Source organism: Centroberyx gerrardi, chromosome 8 (genome assembly GCF_048128805.1).
Source record: "Centroberyx gerrardi isolate f3 chromosome 8, fCenGer3.hap1.cur.20231027, whole genome shotgun sequence".
Lineage (NCBI taxonomy): Eukaryota > Metazoa > Chordata > Actinopteri > Beryciformes > Berycidae > Centroberyx > Centroberyx gerrardi.
Window position 1 is genome coordinate 22,283,345 of NC_136004.1, and position 18,323 is coordinate 22,301,667.

Genomic DNA, 18,323 nt, shown 5'->3' on the forward strand with positions numbered 1-18,323 from the left:
GTCCAGAAAGAGTAAAAGCTTACAGCACCTGGTATTCCCAGGCGGTCTCCCATCCAAGTACTAACCAGGCCCGACCCTGCTTAGCTTCCGAGATCGGACGTGTTCAGAGTGGTGTGGCCGTAAGCGATTATTACAACCACAGGAAGGCCTTTTATAGATGACTTATGGTCGGAAAAATACTTTTTTTTTTCAAAACAAGCCACTAAATGAGCCTAGTTCTTACATTTCTATTATAATTAAACAAGGGGTGTAAAGCACACCTCAAGCACATATCAAACCTATGGAAGCCCATTCCCGCCACTCAATAAAATAAAAAATGACTCAACTGTGAGGTTTTTTTTCTCGCAACTGTGACTTTTTTCCTCAGAATTCTGACTCTCTCAGAATTCTGACTCTCTCAGAATTCTGACTTTTTTTCTTACAATTCTGACTTTATATCTCAGAATTCTGACTTTTTTCTTTTTTTGCGAGAGAAAAAGTCAGAATTCTGAGAAAAAAAAGTCAGAATTCTGAGATATAAAGTCAGAAGTGGGAGAAAAAAAGTCAGAATTCTGAGATAAAAAGTCAGAATTGTGAGATATAAAGTCAGGATTGCAAGAAAAAAACTCACAATTAAGTCATTTTTTATTTTATTGAGTGGCGGGAATGGGCTTCCATAGATTTGATATGTGCTTGAGGTGTGCTTTACACCCCTTGTTTAATTATAATAGAAATGTAAGAACTAGGCTCATTTAGTGGCTTATTTTGAAAAAAAAAAGTATTTTTCCGACCATAAGTCATCTATAAAAGGCCTTCCTGTGGTTGTAATAATCGCTTACGGCCACACCACTCTGAACACGCCCGATCTCGTCCGATCTCGGAAGCTAAGCAGGGTCGGGCCTGGTTAGTACTTGGATGGGAGACCGCCTGGGAATACCAGGTGCTGTAAGCTTTTACTCTTTCTGGACAGAAGAGGGCGCTGCTCTGTTCACACACTCATGGAAAACCAGGAAAGTTCTGGCATTTTAAAATAGTATTTTCCAGGCCTGGAGAAGTTATGAAAACGTATAAATGGAAGACAAATTCTATGTCTCTTTATCTACATCTCCTCCTTTGTGATTTGTATAGTTTTAATAAGGGAAATCAATAAGGGATAATGGCTTTTACTTGGATTGACCTCACCAATGTACTTAATGAAAAGAGTAAGTGTCCCTGATATTTTGTACATTAGCTGTACATCTCATCAATATTATTTGTCCTGTTTTTACAATGAAATTTCTCATGCTAGGTGCCCAAAACATCCCAAAACATCTATTAGGGACATGAGAGGATTATGGCTCTGTGCAGCGCAACTATTAAATTTAGCTGAATGATGTTGCTCAGTCTGAAACCACAAGCACAAAATGAGAAGTTTTTTTGGGGTTTTTTTTTTCCTAAAAGCAGTAAACAAGTAGTCGAGGTAAAACATTTTTTTAATCTGCACTTTTAATAACACACATGTATTATGAAGCAGCACAAAGATGCTGCTTTGTGCGTACATACGTTAAGGCAATATTACTGTGTAACAAAAATAAACTTCAGGAAAATGGACAAGTACGCAACGTATGAATGCACACTCCAATGAAACTGGGGGGAAATTATTTTATGGGGACTTAACTTCTGGACACAGGAAGAATCGAATGAGCACAACATATTAACCAGTAAGTTCAAATACAACACAGAAAAACTATTACAGTAAGTAACAGGTACTGGAGAGACAGATGGGCCAACACTTAAAGAAGGGGTAAAACTGTTTCTAAATGGTTCCTTCAAAAATCAAATGATTTAAAAAAACATTTGTTGAGACGAAAACTTAACCTGAGGCAGTACAGTCTATCAGAGCAACAGCTACATGTTGATATTAGATGGAAAGACAAAATACAGATCAAATCTCAAGATTTTGTACAATACTATCTATACTAAAGTACCTCTTTTTTTGTATGCCAATAGTTCCTCTATGTTGTTCTTTGGCTATGCCTGCAGGGTGGTATTATTAGGTGTATGACATGGAGCCTGCAAGTGAAGAGACACTGAACATTGTGCAGGCACTTCAGTGCAGGTGGTTTAAACACTCCTAGCAGAATATCCTGAGGTTAAAATAACACAGTGGCCTTCTCTAGTCCACCTCCTCACCCAAGACTGGTGTGTAGATCTGAATATCATATATATGATTTTAGATCTGTTACTTGTTCACTATAAAAGTCAGAACATAAAACGATAAATAAGGAACTTACAGCCAACCTCATCTATGCATCTATGCACATTTAGCTTGTTTGCATTTAGATTGCTTCCCAGCATGTTTGGCTTGTGAGTAAAAAAAAAAAATTGAGATCAGTGCAGTGAATCAAACTGACATACGGATATAAAATGTGCTTTAAAGAAGATATTAGAAAGAAAAAGAAGTATACTTGGAAAAATAGTTTGGCAGCCTCAACTTTCATTTAAGTATGCTATGACCTTGTGGAGAGTTTATAAGTTTCTTATGTAACTGTGACAAGTGTCTACTGACTGATGTACAGCTGTTCGGGGTCGCTGAGTTTGCAGTGTTAATCTTTACAGTGCCTAACATTAGCAGACCTGCCATACTAAAAGGAATGGTGTAACAATCTCAATCCAGAAAATATTTCTCTGTTGACACTTCAGGTAGCTAAAAATGACTTGTTAGCATTGTTGGCCTGCCTCATTATAATAGGAACTGTTAGTTGCAATCCATCTGATTAGCTTGTAGCCAGCAGGACCCTTTAGTTTCAATTACATTAACAATAACAGCAAGGAATTTTTTTAGGTAGTAGAAACTGTTTTCTCAGAATGTGCCAAGTTTCTGGTGAAGACAAATGCCATACTATAAAGTCAAGCTATGTGGTCACCATCTCCATACATTCACAATTTACCCTCATTTAATTTTTGTAGTATAAGTAAGTATTTTGAATAGTCCACAGTGTAAATTACAAACTGAGTAGCGAGCTAGTATAATTTCCATCCCTAACTATAGATAAAGCAGCTGGCATATTACATCACTGACTGACCTCAAGTCATTTACAGCTAGAAGCACCGTACAAACAAGGGCAGGGTGATTTACAAGCAGCTTACAATTTACAGTAACTGGTTTGCTTTCTATATTTCATCTTTCATAAACTAGGTTAACTGTGCCTCTGTCTCAGCCCCTAAATGTGTTTGTTTTGAGTGGCAAGAAAAGATTTGATAGTGATTACAGGTGGCATCAAAGTGAAGAATAAAAACCTAGACTTTAACTTCATCCTCAGGCTGAATATAGTCAGAAGAGTGAGACCGACATGTCAACACAGACGTAATTAACACAACTCTATAAATACTCTTTCAACGTACAGTCAGTTTCCTTTAACACATCTTTAATTTGTATATTATACTTTTGCAAATCTGTTCATTTTCATAGGGGTGATGAGAGTTTCCAAAACAAGGAGTGTTACTTTAGCACTGGAGTTTGTGTATTCTTCCTCTCTAGCTGCACAGTTTACCACAATGAGGAGTGTTGATCACAAATGTAAAACTTATAAAACAATGAAAGGGCTGTTTCATTAATACACAGCACAATGGCAAAACATCTAAATAGCCAAAAAACACATAAAAACCCGGGAGTAGATGCTCAGAGAAATAAATAAAATGTGATAAAAGACAAAAATGAGTGAATGCTGGCTTCTCAAGTGCTGCTTGATTCTTGAGTGTTTTTAAATATAAACTTCATTTAATTTCCCTACGTATAATCTCTTCATTATTTTCCATTAAGAAGTCCCTCTTCAAATGCCCATCCCATTTCCCCTGAATTACATTGTTCCCTCTCTCTCTGCCCTAGTCCACACACAGAGGCCGAGCACCTTAACATTCTGATCTTGTGGACTCCCATCTTCTTAAATATCCAAAAAATATGGCCTGATGTAAGCATGGTTTAAAGGGGGTTTCCACCATATTTCTTACACCAGACCTTAGTTGGTTCATATGGAGCCACCAGGGGGCACTTGATGGGGAAACAAGGCGATGTAGAAATACATACTCTGCATTTAGTTAAGCAATCCGTACTCAGTTTCCGGTTACATTAGTGTCACAAAAGCTAGATACAGCCAGAATAATATCAGAAGTTAGGTGATTTGGTGTTCAAAATTAAGGAGTAAAATTGGTCAGTTCTGAAAAAAGAACTTTTTTTTTTTTTTTTTTCCAAAAGTGACATACTTTGCGCTTTTATTTTGAAAGCCCAATGGCCTAACTTCCAGTTTTATTCTAGAGATCTCTGGCTGGCTTGACGTAGCTCGTGCAACAATGTCCCCTTGCAGCAGGAATACAGTAGGTACTTTGAGGATTGGTAAACTGTGCGCATTGGTTTAAAAACTGAGTATGGATTGTTAAACTGTATGTATGGGTTTGAAAACTGACAGATTTACGGAGTACGGATTTCCACACTGACTTTCTGTTCCAGCACCAAGTGGCCATTTGAAGCAGAGGTGATGAAGAACTGGGATGTGAAGTACAACTGTCCATTCCCTTTCAACTGCCATTTTCCGCTCCAACTTCTCACAGATCTAATAAGAATGGCTTAGTGCAAATAACAAGGTGGCAACAGTGAGAGGCTGGTATGACCATTATTCTAAGCTGATGTTTGCAATAAGGTGCCTATGATTATCTCAAAGATCTGTGATGATGAGTGAAGTAGGAAGCAAAGGAAGAGAGTGACATAATGAAATGGGACACAGTCGGGATCGAGTCGGTTGTGTTTCTAGTCAGTCTTGGGGCTGAAGGTGGCGCCTGGCCAGTCATAGATGTCTGGCAGGAAGGAGTCGTACTCGGTGTTCCAGACAGTAGCACGGACAAAGCTGTTCTTGTCCACAGGCTCAGGGTAGCGGAACGCCATGCCTTTAGCATAGACATACTCCACCACCTATAGCAAGACAGACAGTTTAGTACTGACTCATACTGAGAAACAGACAATTCAGATAGAGAGACACAGCAGACATAAGTACTACAGAGAGAAAAACGGCAGTAGAATCGTAGTAAGTAAAATCGGCCAAAGATATGGGACAACCACAAGCAAATTTGATTTGGCAGCAGTTTTCTGGCATCTGGTCAGGCATCATGTCATCAAAATGTCACCTTATGAACAGACATGATGTAAGCTAGGTGGCATTATTCATTTAGTGGCTAACTAAGTTGTTTGGGGTCATGTTGAGGTTGGAAAAGGGAAGGGATTGGCTAAGATTATGGGTAGAAAAGGTCAAATTTAGGCTGGGATGGTGATTCGGTTAAGGTTAGGGTCAGCATTAATTGGGCTAGCATTAGCAAAACCATTTGTCTAAGGTTGGGGTCAAACTAAGGACATTTAGGTTCACAGACAAGAGCTTAAAAGCTTTCAGAGGAATCAATATTTTCAGGAGACTTGCCTTGACAGCCATCTGGACCGAGACCTCTCTGATGTTGGAGAGGGGAGGGTAGAGTCTGCCTTCTGCAAGCTCTTTATCTGTCACCTGCTCTGAAAGCGTCTGGAAGGACAGGAAAACAGTGTTAGAAGGTTTGGTTGGTATCAAATACCAGGGTCCGACATACAGAGACATGAAAACTACCCGCTGATCATCAGTCTCTTTTATCAGATTTTTTTCTGTAACAACTGTAGTGAGTGATGCAATGAGATGACAAACTACAACCACAAACTATCAGGAGGGAAGTTGCAAATAAGCAATTATGCTTCCTAAATATTAGTAGTGAATCAAAACCTGTATGAGTCTGTAAATCAGCTCAGTCAAGCGCAAAACAAACAAAGATGTGGACTAGTTGAGCTTGAGTCAAGGCTGAGACTAGAAAAAGTCCAGTTGCATTTAAATTCAATACCAAAAGCAGTAGAATATCACATAATGTAGAGAGAATGATGGCAAGACAGGATCTCATGATTTTCATGATTGTTTGTGATTAACTGCTTTGGTCTTGGACAAAAATACAAGATCTAGCACAAAAAAATATCCAAGTCAATTCAATAAGACCGAGACTTTCAAATTGTTGCATGTAGTCAAATGCAGTTCAAGGCCAGACTCAAGTTCTACAGCCAAAAAGGGAAGGACAGAGTTAAAAAAAAAGAGGAAGGTAGAGTCAGCCTTTTGCTAGCTTCTCATCTGTTAGCTGAGACACCAGGGTCTAGAGAGAGAGAGAGGGAACAGGAGACACCGCAGGGTTATAGAGGGTTTTGAATTAGCACATATAAGCATACGTGACAGATAGACAAAGTCTGAAAGAGGGAGCAGCATGGGGTGGGATGTGGCAAGGAGAAGATGAACTCAGGGCGGGGTAAAGAAGAGATAGATAGTGAAATACTTGGAGATGAGATGGTTCAGACCTTGGCTGCCTCCAAGAAGACCGTGTCGCTGATGTGTCTCACTCCACTCAGGATCACAGCCAGGGCCACACCTGCGACACACACAATACTCAAGCTTGGCATTTCTACTTGTTGACAAGTTCACATGTTTTATAGCAAACTGTGTTTATTTTTAATTTTAATGGTTTGTAATTTACATTCAAGAAAGAAGAGAAGAGAAAACACACACCTACATTGGTGAGGTGCTGGCTGCCAGGGCAGACATCATATTGGGGTGCATTATTGAATAGACCTACTACTTTTCTCTATTTATATATATTTAATTGTAGTATGTACTTGTATTCTAATGTTTTTACACTGTTTTTATATTCTGTGAATCTTTACATTGAATCTGGTGGATCCTTGAATATTGTAGACATAAGGATGTGAATGGCCTGTCTTGGTGATGAATGGCCTTTCTAGACACTCTATTCCTAGGCTCATGCTGATTGCCCGGTGATGTCATTGATTTGGAACACCTGTTTTGTAAACTATATTTGTCACTGAGATTATGTGATATTTTATGCTGAAGAAGGCACTATACGTATGCCGAAATGTTGATCCATAATATACAATAAAACCAATGCATCAGAGTTCTGAGTGTGCGGCTTCCCCCCTCTTCTGTTGTAATTTACATTCATCATCAGAGACACTTACTTTGACCGACACCTGCTAACAAGGCTTATGTTGTTTCTTAACACTACGATAACACACTATGTATGTACATTTTTCATAAACTCTCCTAGTCCTTAATCTCAATTACATACATAGATTTTCCATTCCCTCTCACCTGGGAAGATGTAAGCGTTGTTCCCTTGTCCAGGAGTGAAGACACGGCCGTCACTCAGAGTCACTGGATCAAACGGACTGCCACTGGCAAAAAGACATCGACCCTGGAGGACACAGAAGATGAAGGGAAAGAGTGATGGATGGAGAAAGAAAACGATAAAAAGAGGAATAGTTATTTGATAGCACAAGAACTCAAGTATTTTTAGAATGGTTAATTTTAGAGCGAGTCAAAAAGAGCAAGGATGAAGGAGTGAGTGAAGATGAAGAAAGGACAGATTTATGTTAGAATTATGTGATAAAGAAAGAAGGGAAAAGAGAGACATAAGTAAACAAAATATCAAACCGTACATCAGTGAGTGTGTAGGCGTCCTCTGCTGTGCACTCTGCTTTGTTGGTGGGGTTGCTCAGGGCGAAGATGATTGGCCGTTCGTTCAGGGTTCCCATGGCCTTGACGACATCATGGGTAAACAGCCGTCCAGCTCCTGACACACCTGAAAGAGGAAAAGAAGAAAGGTTGGTGCTTCTGTCATTATTGTCAATGTGAAATATTCCACAGCATTCAGATTTGCGTAAAAAAAAACACTAAAGTTGGTACACATGTACAGTTTAATGCCCTGATGACTTTCAGGATTGGAGCTGGAAAAACTGTTGCTCTGCTATTGCCATCTCTCTCTCCATGTACATGTACAACCTACAGCTGAACGCAACAAGTTAATGCGCGTTTCTGGGAGTTGTTGAAAATCATTCTGGGAAATGTAGGACATTACTAACTGAAGTAGAAGTAGACGAGGCAGGTTGAGGGAAAGTGTAAAGAAAGAGTAAAAAAAAATTAGTTCATATGATAAGGGATAATGTAAAGTGAGCCGGTCATTACCACCAAAATAAGTCCTGACAGAGTGATTTCAGACACTATTTTGAAATACTGACTGGCTCACTGTACATTACTTACATTGCTTATTACTCGACTACTTACCAAAAACATGAATCATTTGATACAAAATGTTGATTTAAAATAATTTAATTACAAAAATCAATACCAAAAAAAAGGTCCACAAGACTGTCTGCAGTAATGAAATAAACAAAAATCGACCAGACTTCTTGACTGCGGAGTGATATGATTAGCTCTGAAACAGCGGTCTGTTATGTGAAACAGTGGTGTGTTATTCAGAAACAACAGACTTCAGAGTGTGTTCATTGGACTATCAGAACTGAGTATTCAACAAAGCCAAGTAATAAAGTCATATAAAGTGATAAAGTTCATCCATTTAATCTGATCCATCTAATTAAATAGTTTCAAAAAACACAAAACATTTTTATTACACCGTTCCATGTCTGGTTCTTCTCATGCTCCATCTTAAAAATGCACCTTCCAAACAGGACTGAGTGTGTGAAGAGTTACACAGATAGATACACAAAACGAGAAGTTCCCTACCGATGATGGCGGTGGGTTTGATGGTGTTGACAGCATCGAGGAAGCTCTGAACACTCCCTGGACTGTCGTGGACAAACGCCTCCTGGTTAGTGTCTGTTTCCTGAGGTCTGCCCTGGAGACAGACGAGCAGTGATAACAATCAATCAATAACAATATAGTAAAACCACAACACGCCAGTTATATACTAACAGTCAGACAGATAGGAAGGCAGACAGACAAATAAGTTCTGGTTATTGTCTGACTCCTGGGGTCAGACCTGGAGACAAATATAGGGTTGCCACAATATTGTGAGCTTGGAATTATAAAGTTCTATTTGACTTTTTCTTTCAATCAAAATTGAGTTATCCATGTATTCATGATTAAATCTTCATCCCTGTGTGATGTTCATTTTTTAAAAAGACACTTTTGGGTAAAACAAGCATGCAGACAAATTTCCTTTCACCTCTCTTACATCCAACATTAAATCTGTCTCTCTTTACTCACACACACAGGCATATACACACACAGATGGACACACACACTAACCTTCACTAGTAGCCCATGTTTGTCATACATCCAGATTTTCTGTCTGGCCTCAGCATGGGTCATCCCCGTCTCCATCATCGCCATGACAATCAGGTTAGCAATACCCAGGGCAGCCTATGGAGAAAATGACAACATTTAAATTTTAAATGTCAAGTTTTTTGATGGTGCGTCAAAAGTACTTTTTAAAATTGTATTCACCCATTATATAGGTGACTGAGGAAACTTGCTCTTTAAAAAAAAAAAAGAAAAAAAAAGAAAAAGACATATTGTGACCAAGGTTCAGAAGCATAGCACAGATCTTTATAAAATTAATCTCAAATACAAAGGTTCACTAACTTAATGAAATCATTCTGCTTGCATGAATATCGTTTTGTCTGAACATTCCCTTGTTTTAAATAGTGTGTCTCTCCTTGCTTCCTCATGGTTAATCCGGAAAAATGACCATGGAAGGAAGCTAAGAATGCAACAAACAAGAGAAAGATAGATGGATGGAAGTACACAGCCTACCTCTCCAGCTCCCAGGAAAAGCACCCTGTGCTCAGTGATGGGTTTGCCGATGGCTCTCTGAGCTGCTAACAGACCAGCCAGGGCTACAGACGCAGTGCCTGGAAGCACACACACACACACACACACACACACACACACACACACACACACACACACGCACGCACACATACACACACACAGATACACACACACAGATACACACATGAGTGTACAATAAAGAGTCTGCCTTGAAGACAAAGTAAAGATTAAAATACTTACCTTAGGGTAGGCTTCCCAGAGGTAACATTGATTAAAGTGAAATCAATTTACTAAATGGGACTGAAGTAAAATCAGCTGAAGTGAGTTAAACTGAGCTGAACTGAATTAATTTTAATTGAACAGATAAACTGAGCTTAACAAAGCAGTTATTTGAGTCGAACTTTGGTGGTCTGACTTGAAACGAATGAATGAATAATAATCAATGAAGTTGTGCTATACTGAACTGAAATACATTAAACCAAGATGACTGCTCAAAAAAATAACAAGATAAAACTGTAGATGTAATATTCTTCAATGTTGTCATTGGGGTTGCACTCCTTCAAATACAGATAAACACAGACAGAACCATGTGCCATGTGCCTTGACATACTAGAACGTACTAGTCCCAAGTGAAAAGGGTTATATGCGAACCTTGGATGTCGTCGTTGAAAGTGCAGTACTTCTCCTTGTACCTCCTGATTAAGCGGAAGGCGTTGTGGTTCCCGAAGTCCTCAAACTGGATCAGTGTGTCCTGGCCATATTTCTCCACCACAGCCTCCATGAACTCATCAATGAGATCATCGTACGCTTGAGAGCGGTCCCGCTTCTGGTACAGGCCCATGTAGAACGGATCCCTGAGGAGGGTCTGATTGGAGGACAAGGACATACAGACACATGCACACAGGGTGATGAGAGACAGTTTAACACCGTTTCTCACTTTCTCTCACACACTACGAAAGAGAGGGCCATTGTAGGTGAAATTTCTGATGTAATTTTTCTTGCAAATTTCTGACTTTAATCTCAGAATTTCAGAGTTTCAGGACCCTAACCCTAACCCTAACCCCTGTCCCTAATACTCTTCCGTACACACACACATACAAACACACATATAAAACAACAAACACACAGACTGCGTTCCTACCTCGTTGTCTGTGCCAACGTCTATCACCACTGGCAGACACCTCTCAGGTCTGATGCCGGCGCAGGCAGTGTACAGGCAAAGTTTTCCGACAGGGATGCCCATGCCATAAACGCCCAGGTCCCCTAATCCTAAAATACGCTCTCCATCAGTTACTACGACCGCCTAGACAGAGAGTGGAAGGTGGAGAAGAGATGCATTAGTAAGCAACACAGCAGATTATCATTTTAAAAGGCACACAACCTAGCCAGGTGGATGGGGCAAAATGTAGGCAGCATGGGAGTGGGGGGCAATCAGATAGACCTTTGGTAATTTCTGTAATCCAGATTTTAATTTCTTCATAGTCGAATGGCCACATCTTCATATCTATGATTCAGTTCTAAGATACTCTGGGATAAGGAGGGATGGATGACCCTCACGGTCTCTTCTAGGTTGTAATAATACTAATACTCAGGTGGAGTGCTAGTTACTCACTGCAACATTAGTCTCTGGCCAGTTGTCCAGGATGGAGCGGATGTGTCCTTTGTCAAGAATGGAGATGAACAAGCCTCTGGTGAGAGAAACAACATGGTGGTTGGCTATTGTAAGAGCCAAGGTTCTAGATACTATGAATGGGGAAAAGAAAAAAAAGTAGACAGTATAATACTGCAACATCTTCCTTGACAATATTTTATCAAGGTGCTGACACCAAGTTGACTGAAAATAGAAAATGTCACGCCTAAGTGCCTCATACAGATCCAGTCCAGTCTTATCAAGAGGGTTCTTTTAAAATTTCCAACTGTGTCTCTTGGTTGCACTCCTGAATAGGAGTCTGTAGTATGTGCACATCAGGCCTACAGGTATCAAGCACTATTATTGCTAATGCCTTTCTTACTAGGGGTATCAGTTTTATTTTGTTCTAAATATTAACGGATTAATTCCTTAGACTCCTAAAGATATGTCCATATTGCAAGGGCAGGCCTACAGTAAGGGCATAGACTGTAAGCATATTCCTCCATCTTGTACCGCTACTTCTTCTACTACTATTTGGTCTGTTGCTGCTGCTAATGTGGCCCTTTGCAGTATATGAGATACCTCTATCAAAGGTAGAGAAGTCAGAGAGGCTGACATACCTGTACCCACACACTCAACCCTGTAAGTAGATTGGCCTTCTGTAGGAATACAGATTCCTACAGAAGGCACAAGGGATTGGTACATCACATGCTACTATTAGTGCTGCTTCTTCTTCTACTGCTTCTGCTTTTACTACTACGACTACTGCAACTTCTTCTACTGCTTCTTACTTTCCCCCCCGCCCCCTCCTCCTCCTACTACAGCTATTATTACTGCTACAACTACCACCCCTGCATTCTTACTTGGGTCTCCTGAAGATGTGTCCATACTGTGTGCAGGCCAGGCCTACAGTGGGAGTGTAGACTATAGGCATCAGTTCCTCTATGTCTTCCATCAACACTCTATAGAACAGCCTCTCGTTCCTTTCCTGGATGCCCATCAGGTAGATGTACCTGCGTAGAGAAGGAGGAAAGAGGGAGGAAAAGGAGAGAGGGTGTTGAGGGAGAGAGAAGCGGGGGTGGGGAAAGAGAGGAAGGAAGAGCGGAGTGTGCGGTGAAACGGACAGAGTTGAAGAATACCAAGGGAAGCAGATGAAAAGTACAACAGGAAAGAGGAAGAGACAACGATTAATTTCACTCTTTGCTGTAACACACTGTTTCCCTTTTTTAAGATGAGAAGAACTACACACAGGTCTTTAAATATGCAAGATAGATAGGATAAATTATGAATAACAAATACTTTATGGCAAAACTGAATATCTCCAAAAGATCCTATTATGGCTACATTGTACCATGCTTTGAGCCGACTATGCCCTTACTTCTCTAGGGGGTCAGTCATCTTTTTGAGGTTATTCTGGAAACGCATAGCCTGAATGTCCTGAGTCTCCACCTTCGGAGGCAATAGACCCTGCATCCCCAAAATCTGTCGCTCCTGTAGGGAGAAGGCCATGCCCTGAGGAGAGAGGGATAAAAAGAGAGAAGGATGAGTGGTGGGACGGGGAGGAATCGATGAAGGTCTCCACCTCATGTGTCAAGAAGTCCTTCTTACAGAATATCTAAGTTCCCGAAAGGATGGAGTTAAAGGGAGGGAGAGATGAGAGAATTGAATGGCTGCTTTGTCAAGAAAATGATTTTCTTTTGATCCCTCTCCTCCGGCCATATTCCACATTTCTTGAGTGAAGAAAGAAAAGCAGAAGAGACAAGAGAAAGAGAGAGAAGATATAACTGTCTCACTGAAACAGACAGAAAGAACTGCTTCATGACAGCACACTGCAAGACCACACACACACACACACACACACACACACACATACATACGGGACAGACCACTGAAGAGACAGCTCCACTATGGCATGGCTCACCTATAGTTACACACAGTCAACACTACACTGCACATTGCTGAAGTTGTGGGTTGCTTCATTGCGTCCGGTGTTGAGTCAAATCAGTCTACTCTCTATTACGTGAGAATACAGCAGGTATTCTCACATAATGTCAAAGGAGAATCTCAATAAAGCTTTTAAACAGAGTTGTAAAGCTGCACTAGGCATGAGGAGTTTAAAATGCCATCAGCTGTTTTCTGTCATTGCTGCCAAGAGCTGTGAACAAGAACTTCCAATATGGCCACCAGAGGGTACATTACATCGCCTGTATACCCTCCATATGTCAGACCAGGCTGACCTATGGAACTCTTGAAAGGAGGAGGCTACAGCAGAGAGAAAGGGGGGAGACGAGAAGGAAGCGATTTTGGGGAGAGGGAAGGGGAGAGGAAAAGGAAAGGAGGTGAGAGAGGGGCATGGCCTCCAAGAAGCCAATAAAGACGACTCTAGGTAGAAACGCCCCATGGAAAAGAGAAAGAGAGACGAGTAGGGGAGGTGGGGGGGCAGGGGGAGTGGGGTGCAAAGTGTTTTCAAGTTCGTGCAAGGTATGTGTGTGTGAAATATGAGCCATAACAGGCAACACATGGAAGCCATAACTTCCTTGGTTTAGAGGGGGATGGTGTCTAACTAACTCTGATGTTGTGGAGTGGAGTAATGAATTGTGGGGCTCCACTGCCATAATGCCGAGTCATGCTGATGATGCATTTCACTTCACTCGTCTCTAGTACTCAGATTCCTCCCACTAAAATGCAAACCCTGGAACTCAAATTTATGTTTTTCCCTTTTTAACTTGAATTGAAAGTTTACATCCTCCAGGGTTTCACATATATTGATTATATAGATTTTCTACCAGGTTCACAACTGAATTTATCATATAGGACAGTGGCATAAGGGATCTTTTCCCTTCTTCTGATACTGTGTTTATGAAATTGCCTGAAACAGATCAGGCCCCCTGCCTACAGGACCTGCTATTTCACTTTCAAGAATTTCACTAGTAATGTATCTCAATGGAGACTTTTTTGTCTTAAATGGTAATGCAGTTTCCAACTCTGCACATAAATAACACTAGGGGAGGTGAGTGTGTGGTCACGTCCCACAAAGTAGTTACAGCCTCGTGTTCCACAACTAGACAGAAAAATAGCCTACTGTTTAGCCTACTATTTAGCCTACTACAATGAGATTCATTGTTTGAATTAATCTCATTGACAGTGTGATTTAATATAAAAACAGCATTACAGACTGTGGCAGATCATTGAAACTATACAATGTATTTAGACCTCTCTAGCTCTGGTTACTGACGAGTCACGATGATGCAGTCTGCTGATGCACTCCGCTCACTCCAGCCAAATAAAGGTCAATGAGTACGCAGCATGCTGCTGTTTTCGTCTTGTTTCATCACAGTTTTAAGAGTCAGATGGTTTTGAGATGCAATACACAATGACGGCCAGCTACCCAAACTCAATGACTTTCAAGCTGATTGAAAAGCACAAAAAAGTTTAATAGATTTTAAACACAATGCAAATCTAAGTTCAGTTTCCCCAACACATAGACTGTTAAACTGGATCCAAATAGGCAAAATAAACACCATGAACAATTAGACCTATGGTTGTGCACAGTGTTTCTCTATGACGACTTGTTATTAACATTTCATTTAGCCCAGTAACTCATATTTTTTCAGACACTAAAGTCTCAATCTAGTATAATGGCATTGCAACATTAGCCATTATACTTACATCTGATTATCGAGGCTACCTTTCAAATTGTCGCAACTGCAGTGACCAATGCACAGATGCATTGCCTCATAGGTGCAATGAATTATGGTCACTGCAGTTCACCAACATGCTTTTAGCACTTGGCAGCATTAAATCTTGATTGTTTGAAAATTACATCGGCGGCTTCATGCGTCACAGCACTCAAAATTAATCCAGAACAAAAATGTACTCGACGGGCCGCCCAAATATTAGCATTGTATGGGAAACACTGATGTACAGTGTGCATACAGTTGCCATGCATGTTTCTAGGGACATCAGTCAGCTCATTATGACTAGTTTACATGTAGGCTGGAGAGCTAGTCTATATTTAGCCAACATTATGTCTACTCTAGTCTAGTCTATATTTAGAATAACCTGCGTGGGGTGGCAGGGAGGCCCAGTAGTTAGAGAGACCATCCTTCAAGCAGGGAGACCTACTGTAGGTTCCACCCCTCTGTATCGACAAGCACCTGTGAGACTGGAAGCTACCTGGGAGTAGAAGTGTGTTTATTCCTATTCACTTGTACTTGCATTGCTAACAATTTCTGCTTCCAATATTTCAAAAATCAAACCAATGGTCTAAGTGCCTTTTGGATAGACTAAAATGACATGTATCAGTTAAGCTTCTTAAATGGCTACAAACTATCCCTTGAAGGTCTCCCATGGATCAAGTTTTTGCAGTTAAGCCGAGTCAGACAGCATGAGAAAATTAACAGCAGCCACCAGCCAGCTGTTGGAAAATCTGTAGCTGTGGCTGTTAAATTTTTCTACTAAATCAAACACTGTTGTTGTTTTTAGCTACGACCAGCAGCTAGTATAAGTCACTCCATCAGTCAGACAGTCTGTTGGTCCCAAAAATGTAAAAAACAAACAAAAAAAAAAAAACACGCGGATACAATACCTATAGCGGGGGTCACATCCTGGGCAAATTAGGCTTTTATTTATTTTTTTATTTTATTATTTCTCAAGCCAAATAGGTTGCAGCTTATGACAAATTATGTGCTTGTTTTCTACTATACCAATCACTGTTGTTATTTTTATTTTTTATTATAACAATTATGGCTGGCAAAAAAATGAAAATGACTTGTGCATTTCTGTTTGCTTCTTGCCTAGCAATAAGAGTCACTATGTCTATCCAATGTATATATTCTATCCATGTATGGCTAAGGTCACTGTATCCATTACACAGTTTTAAAACAAGAAAAGGCCAACAGGACAGAAGCAGTTCATCATCACATAGCAAAGCTGGTGGACGGGGCTACAACAGAACTGTAAAAAGGGGAGGGGGAGAGTAGCGAGCCTTCTCATATATGAAACATGTAACAGCAGCAGTCTTGTGTTTGGCCCTGGGCTGAAAGGCTAGAATTCTGGTGACCTTTCTATTCTTCTATTCAGTGTTTCCACTAAATTCAATGCTGGAAAACTAGGCCTACTTCCCTACTAGAAGAAAATGACAGAATAGATAAAAGAAAAACACAATGAAAATCCATCATCTGGGCTTATTTGTGACTAGGGATGCAGCAATTAACCGATGTCACTACTAACTGTGCTTTAAAACGCCAAGGTTTTCTAACAGTAAACATTTTAGAAGCTGAAGTATCAATGTCTATTAAGTTCTACGCTCTTTGAATGCAGCCTTGTGTTTGCACAAGATTGCGCCTGCCAAAACTTCTCACCAGAGTGAATCACGTTGTTTGTGAGAGGCCCACCACAAACTGAACATGTTAGCAGTGCTGCTAGCGCTGTGTAAATACACACACATTCCTTTCCACTGCATGACTCTATATCCTTTGTCTTCCCTGGCCTGCCACTTGCACAAATTACCTAAAAACACCAGGGAAACTCCATACTGCTGTTACCATAGGATAGTATGGTGTGTCATTATAATCAAAGCAAGCAAATTCTAAGTTTTAGCATGTCATATCACAAATGTTGTACAATTAGATACATGTTTTTTAGTCAATATTGTGAATCTCTGGCATTTACAGATTGGAATTAAAGGTCAATCAAATCCTATCAATACCTCTAAAGTGATAAACCGTGGATTCTCTGGCTCATTTCTATGATAGAAGCAACTTTCTATAATTTGAGCCACAAAACACATACAATTATTGGACACATTCATTTTGTGCTTTTATATTGTGTTTATTCCTAGCTTTGCATTGCTGTCCCTTGCACCTCTATATTACTAAGCTACTTTCAGTGATGGTTATCCATGGATGCTGTCTTTATGAAGAATATTCTACTTTGGATGAGAGTGTCAGCTAAATGCCAAAAATGCAAAATTGAAATATGTGTCCCTAACCATATAGAAAAATCTAGTCTCATGGAAGTTCGACAGCCTGTCAAACATGTGAAACCCTCCAAGTCAAACTCAGTCCGTCACACTCCAGCACTGCTCTCTGCTATTCTTATCCTGAGATATAAACAGTTAAATTGTCACCTCCTAAGAGATGGAGGACTGTGGGAGTCTGCCATGTGAGCGAACAGATTTAGGCTGAATGAAAAAAGGACTAGGTATTACTCAATATTGGAGTAAAGTTTATAAGGCAAATTAATTATAATTGATTAATAGATAAGCTTAAAACTTGGTCAAAAGGAGACAACTGACAAATAGACATTTTATTGTATGTTCCAGTCATGATTTGCAATCCATTTGGTTAGTCATTTTCCGCAGTAGCTAATGCATATTAACAAATCCTGCTAGAAATGAAATTAATTGTCCAAAATGACATTTAAAAGACATAATCCATAACCTGCATTCCTTCACCTGCCATAGTTAATCTCTATGAGGAAGGGGGAAAGGAAACTAATAAACCACCTGCCTCATGGGTCGCTCTGGCAAGCACAAGGCTTATGCCACTTAGCCTACTTTATATCATTACATAATTGGCATGGATTTAGAACAAATGGGCTGACACATTGCAAACATGTTCATAAAAGCTGCCATCTGCTTACACACCATGTCTTTTCAAATGTTCATCTTCGCTCTCTCCCTATCGCTCTCTCCCTAACACACACATGCTTGCACACTAGTGTTTGTCTTTGCCATTGAAAAGGGTGGGGTGAGCCACATTGCTGAGGAGATGCCACCCCACCTGAAAAACAACAACCATTTATATTTCAGTAAAGCACATTCTGAATGCTGACTGTACATGCACACACGTGCACCCATGTACAAACACTCACACCCTCTCTTTCTCACACACACACAGAGTTAGTAGTCCACTCACTTTGTTGGTGCGAGGGTTGAGCATGAGGGGCTTGCCCTTCTCTTTGGTGTGTGCCCATCTGCAAACAGAGACACAGGACCGCAGGGTCGAGGTTGTCCTCAACCTGGACAGCATGCT

At 40.3% G+C, this 18,323-nt stretch overlaps 1 protein-coding gene, 1 non-coding gene and 1 pseudogene across 2 annotated transcripts; 1 reads left to right on the plus strand and 2 right to left on the minus strand.

Annotated features, from left to right (window-relative positions):
- Positions 1 to 16: 16 nt before the first annotated feature.
- On the minus strand, positions 17 to 125 carry LOC139917991 (5S ribosomal RNA; annotated as a pseudogene).
- Positions 126 to 812: 687 nt separating this feature from the next.
- Positions 813 to 931, plus strand: LOC139917990 (5S ribosomal RNA). Its single transcript, XR_011784945.2, has one exon. It is a non-coding gene; the product is annotated as a 5S ribosomal RNA (ribosomal RNA).
- Positions 932 to 2,850: 1,919 nt separating this feature from the next.
- Positions 2,851 to 18,323, minus strand: me2 (malic enzyme 2, NAD(+)-dependent, mitochondrial). Its single transcript, XM_078285321.1, has 14 exons — positions 18,207 to 18,323; positions 12,665 to 12,798; positions 12,150 to 12,299; positions 11,269 to 11,344; positions 10,798 to 10,959; positions 10,308 to 10,521; positions 9,639 to 9,736; positions 9,132 to 9,245; positions 8,607 to 8,718; positions 7,523 to 7,665; positions 7,176 to 7,278; positions 6,368 to 6,438; positions 5,424 to 5,522; positions 2,851 to 4,924 (listed from the first exon to the last, which is right to left on the minus strand). The coding sequence occupies exons 1-14, from the start codon at positions 18,318 to 18,320 to the stop codon at positions 4,763 to 4,765; spliced, it is 1,752 nt and encodes a 583-aa protein (XP_078141447.1). The 5' UTR covers positions 18,321 to 18,323; the 3' UTR covers positions 2,851 to 4,762.